General features: G+C 38.2%; 1 protein-coding gene across 1 annotated transcript in view; it reads right to left on the reverse strand.

Moving 5' to 3' along the window:
* The window catches only part of LOC124613475 (dynein axonemal heavy chain 6-like), a 984,594-nt gene that overhangs the window by 49,320 nt on the left and 918,165 nt on the right, over positions 1-17,109 (reverse strand). Inside the window, exons 133-134 of the mRNA XM_047142181.1 lie at positions 13,054-13,146; positions 4,586-4,789 (exon numbers count right to left, since the gene is read on the reverse strand). Of these exons, the coding sequence (XP_046998137.1) occupies positions 4,586-4,789; positions 13,054-13,146 (297 nt within the window). The remainder of the gene's footprint in view (positions 1-4,585; positions 4,790-13,053; positions 13,147-17,109) is intronic.

Below are 17,109 nucleotides of genomic sequence, written 5' to 3' on the forward strand. Positions count from 1 at the left end.
CCCAAACAGAACGAGGGAAAAATGACTGCCTATATGCCTCTGTATGAGCCCTAATCTCTCCTATCTTATCTTTGTGGTCTTTCCGTGAAATGTAAGTTGGCGGCAATAAAGTTGTACTGCAGTCAGCCTCAAATGCTGGTTCTCTAAATTTAATCAGTAGCGATTCATGAAAAGAATGCCTCCTTTCCTCTAGAGACTCCCACCCGAGTTCCTGAAGCATTTCCGTAACACTCGCGTGATGATCCAACCTACAAGTAACAAATGTAGCAGCCCGCCTCTGTATTGCTTCTATGTCCTCCCTCAATCCGACCTGATAGGGATCCCAAATGCTCGAGCAGTACTCAAGAATAGGTTGTATTAGTGTTTTTTAAGTGGTCTCCTTTACAGATGAACCACATCTTCCCAAAATTCTACCAATGAACCGAAGATGACTATCCGTGTTCCCCACAACTGCCATTACATGCTTGTCCCATTTCATATTGCTCTGCAATGTTACGCCCAAATATTTAATTGACATTACTGTGTCAAGCACTACACTAGTAATGGAGTATTCAGACATTACAGGATTCTTTTTCCTATTCATTGGCATTAATTTACATTTATCTATATTTAGAGTTAGCTGCCATTCCTTACACCAATCACAAATCCTGTCCAAGTCATCTTGTGTTCTCCTACAGTCACTCAATGACAACACTTTCCCGTACACCATAGCATCATCAGCAGACAGCCGCACATTGCTATCCACCCTATCCAAAAGATCATTTATGTAGGTAGAAAACAACAGTGGACCTACTACACTTCCCCAGGGCACTACAGATGATACCCTCACCTCCGATGAACACTCACCATCGAGGAGAACGTACTGGGTTCTATTACTTAAGAAGTCTTCAAGCCACCCACATACTTGGGAACCAATCCCATATGCTTGTAACCTAGTTAGGAGTCTGCAGTGGGGCACCGATCAAACACTTTCCAGAAGTCAAGGAATATGGCATCCGTCTGATACCCTTCATCCATGGTTCGCAAGATATCGTGTGTAAAAAGGGCGAGTTGCGTTTCGCAGGAGCAATGCTTCCTAAAGCTGTGCTGATGCATGGACAGCAACTTCTCTGTTTCAAGGAAATTAATTATATTCAAACTGAGACTACGTTCAAGAATCCTGCAACAAACCGATGTTAAGGATATTGGTCTGTAATTTTTAGGATTCGTCCTTCTACCCTTCTTATATACAGTCTTCACCTGCGCTTTTTTCCAGTTGCTCAGGACTTTACGTTGGGCAAGAGATTCGCGATAAATGCAAGCTAAGTAAGGAGCCAGGGCAGTAGAGTACTCTCTGTAAAACCAAGTTGGAATCCCATCAGGACCTGGCTATTTATTTATTTTCAACCCATTCAGCTGCTCCACAATCCCAGGGATGTCTATCACTACGACCTCCATATGGGAATCTGTACGAGACTCAAACGGCGGTATGTTTATACGATTCTCCTGCGTGAAAGATTTCTCAAATGCTAAATTTAAAATTTCAGCTTTCGTTTTGCTGTCTTCTGTTGCCAGGCCAGACTGATCAGTGAGTGACTGGATGGAAGCCTTTGACCCGCTTACCGATTTTACGTAAGGCCAGAATTTCCTTGGGTTATCAGCAAGATCTTTTGCTAAGGTATGATGGTGGTAGTGGTTGAATGCTTCACGCATCACTCTTTTTCACAGCAGTACGAATCTCTACTAACTTTAGCCTGTCCTCATTCTCCCGATCTTTCTTGTACCGCGAGTGCAACTGCCTTTGCTTCCTGAGCATTCTCCGAATTGCGCTGTTAAACCACTATTTCGGCACATACTTGTCCAATGCGTGATTTACAATGTGTTTAAAATTTGCCCATAATACTTCCATTTCCATTGTACTGGAAGTAAATGAAGTAAATTCATTTACTAAGTGGGATGGTAACAACTGCTTATCTGCTCTTTCTAGTAAGAATACTCTCCTAGCCTTCTTGACCGACTTTTTAACTTTCGTAACCATAGTCGTAATGACAATATCATGATAACTAATCCCTGTCTCAACACTGACATCGTCAATGAGGTCTGGTCTGTTCGCGGCTACCAGATCTAAAATATTTCCACTATGCATTGGCTGTTGATTTAGCTGCTCGAGACAGTTTTCGGATAATGTGTTCAAAAGTAATTCACACGATGGCTTGTCTGTACCACCTGTAATGGATCCATAGACATCCCAGTCTATACTAGATAGGTTGAAGTCGCCTCCGGCTAATATAGCATGATCCGGGTACTTCTGCAATACAGAGTGTAGACTCCCTTTGAATGATTCTAGAACTGTCACGGCGGAACCTGGTGGCCGGTAATAACACCCAACAATTAACTTTATTTCCCCTAGCCCTGTTAAACGTGTCCAGATAACTTCGACCTGAATGATAAAAATTGTGGAGATATTGTGGGTTTTTATGATGCTGAAGGTATGAGGATGTAGATGAGTGATGAAGAGTTTTGTTGTATGAATGCAAACAGTGGAATGATGTTGATGTGAGACAGATTATATTGATGAGTGGTGAATTGATACAGCTTACATACGTATTGAGGAAAGAAAATGATGGCTCCATGGCAATCTCCCCACCCTTCCATTGTTTATATTATTTGTTGAAGCAAAAAAGATAGGGTCTTATACATTCAACACCTTTCAGTTAACACACCTGCAAAGCTGGGATGCATTCCTTTGTTAGAGGCACATTCTGATATCTTTCATTTACTGCACAAATGAGTTCCCTTGGTGGGCCCCATGTCATTGTCTTTCCAAGAAATGTGTGATTGGTTGAGTTGGCATAACAACATACAAGGAGTTCTGTGAAGATGTGGAAATTTCTGAAGTCCATCGGTGCTGTATGACAATGTCTTTGTTATAGCTGTCTGACCAAACAGCTCCATATTGGTCAGGTTATTCTTTTTCCACAGCAGGCACCATTGCTAAGAAAGTCCTGTCGAGAGGTCTCACACGGAGATAATGTTTTTTGTGAGCTATCTATTTTAGTATCACTTTACCTTATGCCAATAACATTTTTGAATTGAATTGCTGTTTCACAGAATATTGTTTTAAAGTTCGGGACACTGTCACATGATCACACCAAGCATTATCAGAGGATTTGTGCCAATTGCTTTCAGTTAATTTCTCACCAGGTCTTTATTGTGTATAAATCTACAAGGTATGCATTATTCTCAAATTGGTAACAGTGACCAGTTTTTTTTATACTCCATCATGGTTAAAATTGGTCTCAAACTTTAACTTAACCAGTTGGAAATGTAAAATGTAAATGAGTCTTTGAATCCACAAATGACTGTAACCAGTCACATTTATTGTACCTTCTTCTTCATCATCAGCCTGTGACCACTAAAATACAATGCCATAGGTTACCCAACAGTGAGACCTAAGACAATGCCTTATTTATTTATTTATTTATTTATTTATTTGTTTCCTCCTTGATTAATCTCAGAGGAACACTTGATGCTGACTTGTTGCCATTTCATGCTGTGCCTTATGGTGACATTTGGTTATGGTGTGGGGGGCATGGGGTCAGCAGACAGCTCTCGAGGCTGTTACCAGCTTTTGAGACCTTGGAACCACTACTTCTCATTAAAGTAGCTCCTCAGTTGACCCTATAAAGCTGAGTGCTCTGCATTCCAGTCCTCCCTCCAAGGAAATATCCCCAGGTGTATTGGCACTTGAACCTAACCCTCCATGTGGCAATCAAATGTGCTGACTTATCATCCATGGGTACCTTATTAACTGACATAAATCCATCTGATGATGGAGGTACAATCCTATGAAGCACACAGTGGAAAGTATATTAAATGTGACTGGTTACAGTAATTTGGTATTCATACTGACAGAAGTCAAACCTAGCTAAAAATGTTCTATTTAAAGTAACTGAACATGTAACTGCAATCCCTGTGGTAGTCCATACAACAGGCTAATTGTGTGTTATTCCCTAACATTAGTAACTATACAGCCTTTCACCTTACTCAGGGGCAGCATGGTGTGACATACTACATCTTGTACTTGTCATCTGAGCTGTTCAATGAGCAAGCGCTTCAAATTTATACTGCTGCTGAAGAAAATGAAGAAAGTGACCATTCCTAAATATAGTAACAATTCACATAATAGTCTTTATATTGTATCTATATATGTTTGTGTGAAATATTCAGCCTTTATCTTGAAAAACAAAACCAAACAGAATTTGAAGCAGAATGGTGCTTCAGATGGTGTTTACTGAAGTGTCAACGTTTGTTTATGAATTTCTTATACTCAAACATTTTCAAAGCAACCAGTCTTATAAAAAATATGTAATTATTTCTCCAAATCAACAAAATAACATGAATGCATCCACTACAGTAGATAGGAGATTAAGATAACTACTAAAAGCTATTTAACTTGATGCATACAGAATAATAAATGTTTATTGTATTAGTCTAAAATATAATCTGTATAATGATATTATTGAATTCACTCTACTTTCTCAAGTGACGAAATTATTTTTATACTGTAAATCACACTGTTTTGACGAACAGCAATTTATCATACCTCTTTTCCTTCTGCTTGATAGTGTGCTGCCTTCAGCAGTTCCTGATCTAGTACCACCTTTTGTACTGTGAACTCAAATTTCAGTTGATCAATAGGCAGTTCATATTTTCGTGCATGTGTCTGTAAAGTACCTGTCAGAAAACCTTGTGGGAAAAAGAAGCCAGATATCCAGAATGAGATAGGCTGTCCACTTGTTAACCATGTCTGCAAAAATAAATTGAGGTAATTGTCAATTTTCACAAGAAAACTTCTGCAAATGTTTCTTAGTTAATGTAGGAAGATCTCTTCAAAACATTGAATAACTTTGGATATCAATTATTATTAATACTTTTGGATATATTTACTACTGAAAAAGTTGTTTGGTTTACAATAATTGTTCAACATTTTTTATGAGGTGGGTCATAATAAGTTTGGAGATAAGAAGACATGTAGAATTATAGTGCATGTTATAGTTCAGGGGATGAGGGCCTTATCATGGCAATTGTTCAATTCAGTAATAAAAGTAATGTGGGGAGGAAGGGCATTACAATGCTTTTGACATTCTTCAGTATGCTTTCATGGTTCAAAATTAATAATTAATATAATGGGAGACAAAAGGCAATGGAATTTTGAAGTGACTGAGATCAGGGGGAAGAAACCTTCTGTTCTTTGTGGATATAAATAATTGGCAGGATAGGGTGGGAAGCAATTTGAGACTGTTTGCTGGTTGTGTGCAGCAGAATAAAATTTTATTTGTCTGAAAGAAAACAGAGAGTTATTATAAATTCAAATGGAAAAAATCATTCTTGGACTGGAAAAAAAAAAATATATATATATATATATATTGTGCACCAGTCCCGCAGGGCTCAATTTTAGGGCCTTATCTTTTTCTGCTGTACAAATGATTTACCTTTAAGCACTGATGATCACTCCATTTTATTCGGAGATGACACCTCAGTTTTAATTGAAAATGACAATTTAGATCAAATTCATGATATTGTGGAAAATATATTGACTCAGGGTGTATACGACCCAGGACCACGAGGAGATCTGGGAAAAGCCCGGGAAGTTTTTCATCCGGGAGAAAACTGGGAAAATCATGGGTCTTTTTTAGAATTCCAAGAATTGTTTACTTTGTTTTAGTTTTCAGTTAAATTTTTGTAATTTTGACTAGTAAGAAACAATACTCTAACAGAGGATATTACTGTATCTTGCTACTGCAGAATAATATTGCAGAAAAAGAAAAAGAAAACAACAACAAATTGCCTCTGACAAGTGTGATGTCACAACTCTTTACATTAGATTCATTTGGGCAGTTGTGATCGGGCTCATGCTCGTGCGCAGTTGAGTTGCACATGAGTAGTACCTTTTCCTGTTTCTGTCTACAGAAGTGTGGGTGTTAGCTGTATAAGCAGTGGCAGCAAGCAGCCAGATGATACCCAGAAAAATTTTACTGGCGCCATGCTGCCGGATTCAATGGGGGCAAACTGGGATATCTGCCCCTGGCGGCAAGAATTCATACTCGTGAGGAAAAAGCCTTGTTTCACAAAGCGCCTAATATCCAGTGCAAGTTAGTCTATTGATTATTCATATGATTTTGAAACGCATCCCTGTTGGTTTTTGAACATTTGTGAACATATTCTAAGTTTATTTCTGAATGGATCATAAGTTGATTTTTGAATGCGTACACAGTGTATGTCATGTCTCTGTCAGGGGAATCCCCATCACATCTAGAAATAAACTTTCCTGCAGATGGAAGGGGAGGGGGCTATAGGAGTTGAGCGGAATAAAGCCAAACAGGTGAATGTCACTCACTGTTTGTTTATGTGATTGACTGGGTTTGTGAATGATCAGCATTGTTATAATTACCAGCAAAATCCATAGATTCAGACTACCAGAGTGGAAATAACTACTAACAGGAATAACTAGTAAGAAAGATTACACATTATCTTATCGGTGTATTCAAGAAAATGAAATTTTGATAGAAAATTTTTGACCAGACTGCTACACTAGTAATGGCCAGTTGTAAAGACCTCAGTAGCAGCCACCTAAGTTCTATTCTGGGAGTAGCATGGAAAACGCATCGTACGGACACGTAATAATGCCTAACCGGAGAATAAACGCGGGGTAACTAAGGAGTTGATTGTGGCAGGGTTAGTGAAATTAACTAGAGAATAAGTTTTGACACTGGCAGGAATAGTTACAGAATTAGTGGTGACAAGATTGTTTGTTAGAATGAGGAAGGAGAAGAAAAGGGGACATCACACAAATTATGGAAGAATATGACGATCCCAAATTTATATAAATATTTCGTACTACTACGTTTTGATCCTCATGTTCGAGAAGGTGGAGCGTATGAATGAAATGTGAAACTATTTCCAAACATAAAGCTTTTTGTTTGTAGCAAGCCTAATAGGCATGTGATATTGGTACTTCATGAATTATATTCTGTTGTGTTAAAAAAAGTGACCATTTGTGCTAAAACAGTCTGTTTATTTGGTGTGTGTTACAATTGCTGCAATATTAGACAGGCCTGTTTCATTTTATCTAGCAAACAGTGAAAAATAAACATAATAAAATCGAGAAACCACACCAGTTTTGGGTACTGTTTGTATTAACAGCTTTTTCAGTATTAGACAATGACATTTCATTTTTTCATGTGGCAAAACGTTTGATGAAGTTTGAGGTAACAGATTCTTTCACAGAAAGGGAAGGACATCATGTAAAGCTATAGCAAGGTTGGAGAGAAAAAAAAGCTAGGACTTAAGGATAGAAGAAATGTGTACTGTCTTGCTTGTCACTCATCTTTATTTGTTTCATGTATCCTATATTTAATTTTATGTTACAAAAAAAAGCAAGTATTAGCTAATAGGCAATAAAGAGTGCAAATTTTCTGAAGAGTTCTTGTTCTCCGGGTTACAAATAATCCCATCCAATGCTAATTGCAAGGGTTTTTCTTTTCTTTCTTTCTGTAAAATTGGGCAACTGGGAGCAGGAGAGACACCACAGGACATTTTAATTTCCACTATACTGAATATAGTTTGACGGCATCCACTACAAAATATTATACGTTTGAATTCTGCAGAGCGAAATACAATGACGTGCGATACAAGAATGCTGTGTGAAGAGGTGTGGCACTGCACTATGGCGCACTTAAGATTAAATAACGTGTCCTACATTTCCTTGAACATGTTTTATATATCACACTCTTCAGAAAGACGTCCTACCTCAAATGCTCGAGGGAGGAAGGGGGGGCGGGGAACCACTATCTAATATTGCTCCAGTTCGGAAATATTGTTGATCCAGTGCTGATGCACAGAGCAGTCTGAGTTGTAGTGGGAAGGGGAATATCTACGTGACCCGTGTTTACGTTTAGTGATTTTGCTGTTTCCTCTTTGTTTATTGCACTGACATCAAATGAAAACAAAACGAATTTTTGTGGCTGGGAGCTATTAAGTGAATTAAAATACATTCACATGATTATGGAAAGCTAAAATATGTTATTAGTTTCAGATTTTATTTCCACCTTTCTGACAGTCAAACATTCAGCGCATTGCAGAACAATTTTTTGTTGGTTCGCTAAAGAAATTTGGCTTTTATTAATCTTTTCCGCTGAGGCAGTGAATTTATTTGAAACAAAGAGTTTAATTCCACGCTATTGGCTAGTTTCAACTGTTCACTGCATTTCAAAAGTGCATCTTTTCGTATTCTAGCACGTATGGCATTATGCCATAATAAAGAACCAAACATGAGATAATACAATACTGGTTCTCCAAGAAAATTTACATCCAAATCTGTACATATATCTACATCTACATACATACTCCACAATCCACCATATGGTGCTTGGCGGAGGGTACCTCGTACCACAACTAGCATCTTCTCTCCCTGTTCCACTCCCAAACGGAACGAGGGAAATATGACTGCCTATATGCCTCTGTATGAGCCCTAATCTCTCTTATCTTATCTTTGTGGTGTTTCTGCAAAATATAAGTTGGCAACAGTAAAACTGTACTGCAGTCAGCCTCAAATGCTGGTTCTCTAAATTTCCTCAGTAGCGATTCAGGAAAAGAACGCCTCCTTTCCTCCAGAGACTCTCACCCGAGTTCCTGAAGCATTTCCGTAACACTTGTGTGATGATCAAACCTACCAGAAACAAATCTAGCAGCCCGCCTCTGAATTGCTTCTATGTCCTCCCTCAATCCGACCTGATAGGGATCCCAAACGCTCGACCAGTACTCAAGAATAGGTTGTATTAGTGTTTTATAAGTGGTCTCCTTTACAAATGAACCACATCTTCCCAAAATTCTATTATTGAACCGAAGACAACTATCCGCCTTCCTTACAACTGCCATTACACGCTTGTCCCACTTCATATTGCTCTGCAATGTTACGCCCAAATATTTAATCGACGTGACTGGGTCAAGCGCTACACTACTAATGGAGTATTCAAACATTACGGGATCCTTTTTCCTATTCGTCTGCATTAATTTATGTTTATATTTACAGTTAGCTGCCATTCTTTACACCAATCACAAATCCTGTCCAAGTCATCTTGTGTTCTCCTACAGTCACTCAACGACAACACCTTCCCGTACACCACAGCATCATCAGCAAACAGCCGCACATTGCTATCCACCCTGTCCAAAAGATCATTTATGTAGATAGAAAACAACAGCTGACCTACTACACTTCCCTGGGACACTCCAGATGATTCCCTCACCTCCGATGAACACTCACCAGCAAGGACACTGTACTGGGTTCTATTACTTAAGAAGTCTTTGAGCCACTCACATATTTGGGAACCAATCCCATATGCTCGTGCCTTAGTTAGGAGTCTGCACTGGGGCACTGAGTCGAACACTTTCCAGAAGTCAAGGAATATGGCATCCGTCTGATACCCTTCATCCATGGTTCGCAAGATATCATGTGTAAAAAGGGCGAGTTGCATTTTGCAGGAGCAATGCTTTCTAAAGCTTTGCTGATGCATGGACAGCAACTTCTCTGTCTCAAGGAAATTCATTATATTCGAACTGAGACTATGTTCAAGAATCCTGCAACAAACCGATGTTAAGGATATTGGTCTGTAATTTTGAGGACCCGTCCTTCTACCCTTCTTATATACAGTCTTCACCTGCGCTTTTTTCCAGTCGCTCGGGACTTTATGTTGGGCAAGAGATTCGTGATATATGCAAGCTAAGTAAGGAGCCAGGGCAGTAGAGTACTCTCTGTAAAACCGAGTTGGAATCCCTTCAGGACCTTACGATTTATTTATTTTCAACCCATTCAGCTGCTTCACAACCCCAGGGATGTCTATCACTATGTCCTCCATACGGGAATCTGTACGAGACTCAAACGGCGGTATGTTTATACGATCCTCCTGCATGAAAGATTTCTCAAATGCTAAATTTAAAATTTCAGCTTTCATTTTGCTGTCTTCCGTTGCCAGGCCAGACTGATCAGTGAGTGACTGGATGGAAGCCTTCGACCCGCTTACCGATTTTACGTAAGGCCAGAATTTCCTTGGGTTATCAGCAAGATCTTTTGCTAAGGTATGACGGTGGTAGTGGTTGAATGCTTCACGCATCACTCTTTTTCACAGCAGTACGAATCTCTACTAACTTTAGCCTGTCCTCATTCTCCCGATCTTTCTTGTATCGTGAGTGTAACTGTCTTTGCTTCCTGAGCATTCCCTGAATTGCGCTGTTAAACCATGGTGGGTCTTTTCTGTCCGTAACCCACTTTTTCGGCACATGCTTCTCCAATGCGTGATTTACAATGTGTTTAAAATTTGCTCATAATTCTTCCACGTCCATCGTACTGGAAGTAAATGAAGTCGATTCATTTACTAAGTGGGTTGCTAACAACTGCTTATGTGCACTATAAGCCGAATTGTGCATTTTAGTATGGTTCACAAAATTCTGATGCTCTCGGAATATTCTCTGTTTCTTTTATGACATAATGTAAGATCTTTTAATGTTTTACACGTATAAGCATATGGGCTTCCCGGGCCATCGTAGCTGTGCAAGCACAGTGACGCCTGTTACCTGGCGCCCTTTGGCAACTGCTGAAACGAACCTAATTCTAACAGGTCTCAGGAAAATATTGCGAATGGTTTTTTGAAAACCATTACTTTTAAAGTAAATTTCCTTTTATGCAAGCCGAACTATGTGCGAGAATGTATAGTGAATTTCTTAAATCACAGAGTGTTTACCTCTCATTTAAAAATCAACTCTTTGAGGACGACCATTTAGAAAAATTTCGAGCCCAGAAGACCCAACATTTATGCCCTTATTAAAAATTTTACTGTCATATTTGTGTGTTGTAGGTTAAAGGGTGACACGTGCAAAAAAGATCAATATTATATTCTTTTCTTTTAGCGACACTATGTATATTAATTTAAACCATTAACTTTTCCAATTTGTGTATATGCGCTACTTGACAGTGATGTTGCTACTGGCTGAGTACATCATGCATCCTATGCTGTGAATATCCGCTGCCATTGGCAAAACCGCATCGTAATCTCAATTTCTATGGTTCAGAAAGTAACATGCGGTGTTTGGTGGAATTCAAATTTATACTTTTGTAATACAAAAATATGCAGCCTACATGTTGCTGCACATCAAAGATCTTTCCAAAACGTGCTTTTTTTCACTGAGTTTGCTTTTCCAAAGGGCCAGGAAATTCTACGCTGGTGTATAAAACCATAACCATTCAAAGGATTGGTAATTTTTACTGTTCCAAGGAAAAGTATACTGTCACTTAACACGGAAAAAGTGTATTTTCACCTGGGAGAAAATGTATTTTTAACTGGGAAATCTGGAAAACATCTGGGAATTTTTATTTCTTGTCCACGTATACATCTTGAATGGGCAACCTAGAATTATGGTTTCAGCAGAGTGCACTATTTTTATGGGAGATGCTCATGATGTTTTAGCACTGAACTGAACTAATTGTGTTTTTGTGACGAGTTTTAATCTACTCTGGAAAAATGGAAAATTTTTTTTTTTCCATTTTTCCAGAGTAGATTAAAACTCGTCACAAAAACACAATTAGTTCAGTTCAGTGCTAAAACATCATGAGCATCTCCCATAAAAATAGTGCACGGCGATCAGGAAATTACAGAAGCAAGTTACATAAAATTTATAGGTCTAAATGTTGACAAAAATTTAAATTGGAAGGCAGATATAGACTTCTTAGCAAGCAAACTAAACAGCCTAACTTATGCAATGTAAATTTTATGTGGTTCTACCCTTATGGACACCAGGGAGATGGTCTACACAGCTACTTTGAAACTATAATTCGATACGGAATAATTTTCGGGGGAAACTCTACAAACAGCCTGAGATTACTTACACTTCGAACGAGAATCATAAGGAACAAGTGTTTAGTCCAAAAAAGAACATCATGTCACCCATTATTTAAAAAAATAAAAATACTAACCATTCCTTCTCTGTATGTGTACGAATTTTTTATTTTTATGTATAAAAATCAAAACCCACTTGACAATTTTCATTTCAACCACAATTAAAGTACTCTTCACAGACACAGTTTCAAACTTCCCTCCCATAATTTAAAATTTTACACTCAAACACAATTGTACACGGGGTTAAAAATTTCCCGTAAATTAAATAACACAAATCTGTTAAATATGGAGTTTGACCCACTAAAAAGATTGTTATTTAATACACTGGTGGAAAAATGTTATTATTCAATTGAAGAATTCAAGCACTACAATTTGACAATTTGAAAAGAAAAGAAACAATAAAGATTATGTATTGTGTAATAAATTGTTAATATATTGTATAAATGCTATTGGAAGCTGCAAAGTGACCACAAGTGTTATATATGTTCTTGTTAAATTGTTCATGTCTAAAAATTCAGAAATGCTTGCTTAAATACATTGATTTTTATAACCTTATTTTTTTAAAGTAATTCGAAGTGTCTCCAGAACAAAAATCTTTGATTTGTAACTGTACATTATGAGATGAATAAACTACATTCTACATTTTACATTAACAATAATGATAGCTGTAGAGGGATTTTCTGTTCTGTATCTTGTACAGTGGCTAGCAGCTTGATTACTAACAACACAAAGCATCCACTATTATCAACTGTGCAGTGGCTTGCGGAGTATGTAAGTAGATGTATAAGGTGCTGGGATAACTCTGACGTCTATCACATCCTGCAAGGTTCAGTAAGGGCAGAATCCTAAAACTTGTTATACACCTGCCTCATGGCTTCCTAGCCTGACAACTTCATAAACTCATCAAGGTCTACATGTTGTGGGATCAATCACAGTAGAATGTGCACTTATTCAGCGACAAGCCATAGCACCAACCACCTGATCAATGTGATGTATTTGAATAGACATGATTTTTGAACCATACACACTCAGTGTGTATTGCTGAAAAACTGCATTTCCTCCACAAAAATTCATCCTTAACATTAGATCAGTGCAGATAAAATTAAAAAGCCATGTGACATACCTGTATGAAGTCAAGTCTTGTTTCAAGATCACGTATCCAGCTTCCAAGTGACTTAAGAGATAAGTATCCCACTGTTGCCCACATTTTTGGCACCTGGAATAACACAGAAATCTCTGAAATTCTTTTGCCCTACATGTAGTAGTTTCATCATAATAATGAATTGCAAGACAACACTGCAAAGACAACATGCAATTATTAATAAAATTCCGAATTTTATTTAACCATATTAGCTGGTGCTCCTGTTCTCTTTAGAAATACATATCTTTGATTCCAGGTTAAGTGATTCTGTTTTGAGTTTTCCATATTTTCTGAGAATTACACCTCCACAGATAAAAGCAAAATGTAATCCAGTTTTTAAGTAACACGCTACTGACAACCTTAAAATTATTATTCACTAACAAGCTGACTTAAAATTTGAAAGTTACAAAAGAATATGAGATCAAATTTACATCTTTATACCATGGTGCCCAGCATAAAGACAGCCATGAACTACATAGATCAGGTAGAGTATTGTGACAACCTATTTTACAATGCAGTGCTGGAAAGTCCTTGGTGGAATAAAAGTAATAGAAGAAGTGAAGGAAACAATTCAGCATACAGCCTGTAAACAAGGCAGAAAATTATGCTATGCATCTAGATGACTAACTGTATTGTACCAGCAAGGCATCTCGACTGCAAGGAATAGGCAGCAAGTGCACTGGAAAAAATGTTCTGGTGCAGGCAGGGAAAACTACATGGGGAGCACGACATTGAGTGGTGGACTGGGAGGGAAGGTAGATTAGATTAGATTTACTTTCATTTCGATTGATCCATAGTGAGGAGGTCCTCCAGGATGTAGAACACGTCAGAAAAACAACAATACATGACAAATATTTATAATTAAAACAAATAAGCTAATGTACCATTCCACAGGTCCCAAGTGGAATGATCGTCATTTTTTAATGAACACTATATGAAAAGAGTCATTTTACAAATACTAATGCACTGAATTTAAAATAAAAAGTTTTTTATTTATTTATAAGGTAATACAACTACTAGAATACTTATTTACAATGAACACATTACTGCACTGAAATCTGAAATGGTGCAGACACACACACACACACACACACACACACACACACACACACACACACACACACACACAGATATATATAGATTAGATTTACTAATATACATGGAAGAAGCCTGGAGATACTGGCAGATTTCAGATAGATTATATAATGGTAAGACAGAGATTTAGGAACCAGGTTTTAAATTGTAAGACATTTCCAGGGGCAGATGTGGACTATGACCACAATCTATTGGTCATAAACTGTAGGTTAAAACTGAAGAAACTGCAAAAAGGTGGGAATTTAAGGAGATGGGACCTGGATAAACTGAAAGAACCAGAGGTTGTAGAGAGTTTCAGGGAGAGCGTAAGGGAACAAATGGCAGGAATGGGGGAAAGAAATACAGTAGAAGACGAATGGGTAGCTCTGAGGGGTGAAGTAGTGAAGGCAGCAGAGGATCAAGTAGGTAAAAAGACGAGGGCTAGTAGAAATCCTTGGGTAACAGAAGAAATATTGAATTTAATTGATGAAAGGAGAAAACATAAAAATGCAGTAAATGAAGCAGGCAAAAAGGAATACAAACATCTCAAAAATGAGATCGACAGGAAGTGCAAAATGGCTAAGCAGGGATGGCTAGAGGATAAATGTAAGGATGTAGAGGCTTATCTCACTAGGGGTAAGATAGATACTGCCTACAGGAAAATTAAAGAGACCTTTGGAGAAAAGAGAACTACTTGCATGAATATCAAGAGCTCAGATGGAAACCCAGTTCTAAGCAAAGAAGGGAAAGCAGAAAGGTGGAAGGAGTATATAGAGGGTCTATACAAGGGCGATGTACTTGAGGACAATATTATGGAAATGGAAGGGGATGTAGATGAAGATGAAATGGGAGATATGATACTGCGTGAAGAGTTTGACAGAGCACTGAAAGACCTAAGTCGAAACAAGGCCCCGGGAGTAGACAATATTCGATTAGAACTACTGATGGCCTTGGGAGAGCCAGTCCTGACAAAACTCTACCACCTGGTGAGCAAGTGTATGAGACAGGAGGCAAAATACCCTCAGACTTCAAGAAGAATATAATAATTCCAATCCCAAAGAGAGCAGGTGTTGACAGTTGTGAAAATTACCGAACTGTCAGTTTAATAAGTCAAGCTGCAAAATATTAACACGAATTCTTTACAGACAAATGGTAGAAGCCGACCTTGGGGAAGATCAGTTTGGATTCCGTAGAAATATTGGAACACGTGAGGCAATACTGACCCTACGACTTATCTTAGAAGCTAGATTAAGGAAAGGCAAACCTACGTTTCTAGCATTTGTAGACTTAGAGAAAGCTTTTGACAATGATACTCTCTTTCAAATTATGAAGGTGGCAGGGGTAAAATATAGGGAGCGAAAGGCTATTTACAATTTGTATAGAAACCAAATGGCAGTTATAAGAGTTGAGGGGCATGAAAGGGAAGCAGTGGTTGGGAAGGGACTGAGACAGGGTTGTAGCCTGTCCCCGATGTTATTCAGTCTGTATATTGAGCAAGCAGTGAAGGAAACAAAAGAAAAATTTGGAGTAGGTATTAAAATCCATGGAGAAGAAATAAAAACTTTGAGGTTCGCTGATGACATTGTAATTCTGTCAGAGACAGCAAAGGATTTGGAAGAGCAGTTGAACAGAATGGATAGTGTCTTGAAAGGAGAATATAAGATGAACATCAACAAAAGCAAAACAAGGATAATGGAATGTAGTCGAATTAAGTCGGGTGATGTTGAGGGTATTCGATAAGGAAATGAGACACTTAAAGTAGTAAAGGAGTTTTGCTATTTGGGGAGCAAAATAACTGATGATGGTCGAAGTAGAGAGGATATAAAATGTAGACTGGCAATGGCAAGGAAAGCGTTTCTGAAGAAGAGAAATTTGTTAACATCGACTATAGATTTAAATGTCAGGAAGTCGTTTCTGAAAGTATTTGTATGGAGTGTAGCCATGTCTGGAAGTGAAACATGGACGATAAATAGTTTAGACAAGAAGAGAATAGAAGCTTTCGAAATGTGGTGCTACAGAAGAATGCTGAAGATTAGATGGGTAGATCACATAACTAACGAGGAGGTATTGAATATAATTGGGGAGAAGAGGAGTTTGTGGCACAACTTGACTAGAAGAAGGGATCGGTTGGTAGGACATGTTCTGAGGCCTCAAGGGATGACCAATTTAGTATTGGAGGGCAGTGTGGAGGGTAAAAATCGTAGAGGGATACCAAGAGATGAATACACCAAACAGATTCAGAAGGATGTAGGTTGCAGTAGGTACTGGGAGATGAAGAAGCTTGCACAGGACAGAGTAGCATGGAGAGCTGCATCAAACAAGTCTCAGGACTGAAGACCACAACAACAACAACAACAACAACAATATACACACACACAAATCAGTTGGATTTACTGAGAAATTCATCAATGGAGTAGGAGGAGTTGGCCACCAATAAATCCTTTAGGCTTCTCATAAACTGAATTTCATTGGTTGTTAAGCTTTTTATGGCTGCTGGCAAGTTACTGAAAATGTGTGTTCCTGAATAATGCACTGCTTTTTGTACAAGACTAAGTGACTTTAAATCCTTGTGAAGATTATTCTTATTTCTAGTATTGATTCCATGAATTGAGCTGTTGGTTTGAAAAAGTTATATATTTTTAATGACGAATTTCATTACGGAATAAATGTATTGGGAAGCAGTAGTTAGTATCTCTAGTTCCCCAAAACAGGCTTCTACAGGATGTTCTTGAGTTCACACCAAATATAACTCGTACTGCGTGTTTTTGTTCCCGGAAAACTTTAGCTTAGCTTGATGAATTACCCCTAAAAATAATCCCGTATGACATTATGGAATGAAAGTAAGCATAGTATGCCAGCTTTCTCACTTTTATATCCCCTATGTCTGATACAATTCACATTGCAAATAGAGATTTGTTAAAGACGCTTCAGCATTTCTGTGGTGTGCTCCTCCCAGTTGAATTT

This window comes from Schistocerca americana, chromosome 4 (genome assembly GCF_021461395.2).
Source record: "Schistocerca americana isolate TAMUIC-IGC-003095 chromosome 4, iqSchAmer2.1, whole genome shotgun sequence".
In the NCBI taxonomy this organism is placed as follows: Eukaryota; Metazoa; Arthropoda; class Insecta; order Orthoptera; family Acrididae; genus Schistocerca; species Schistocerca americana.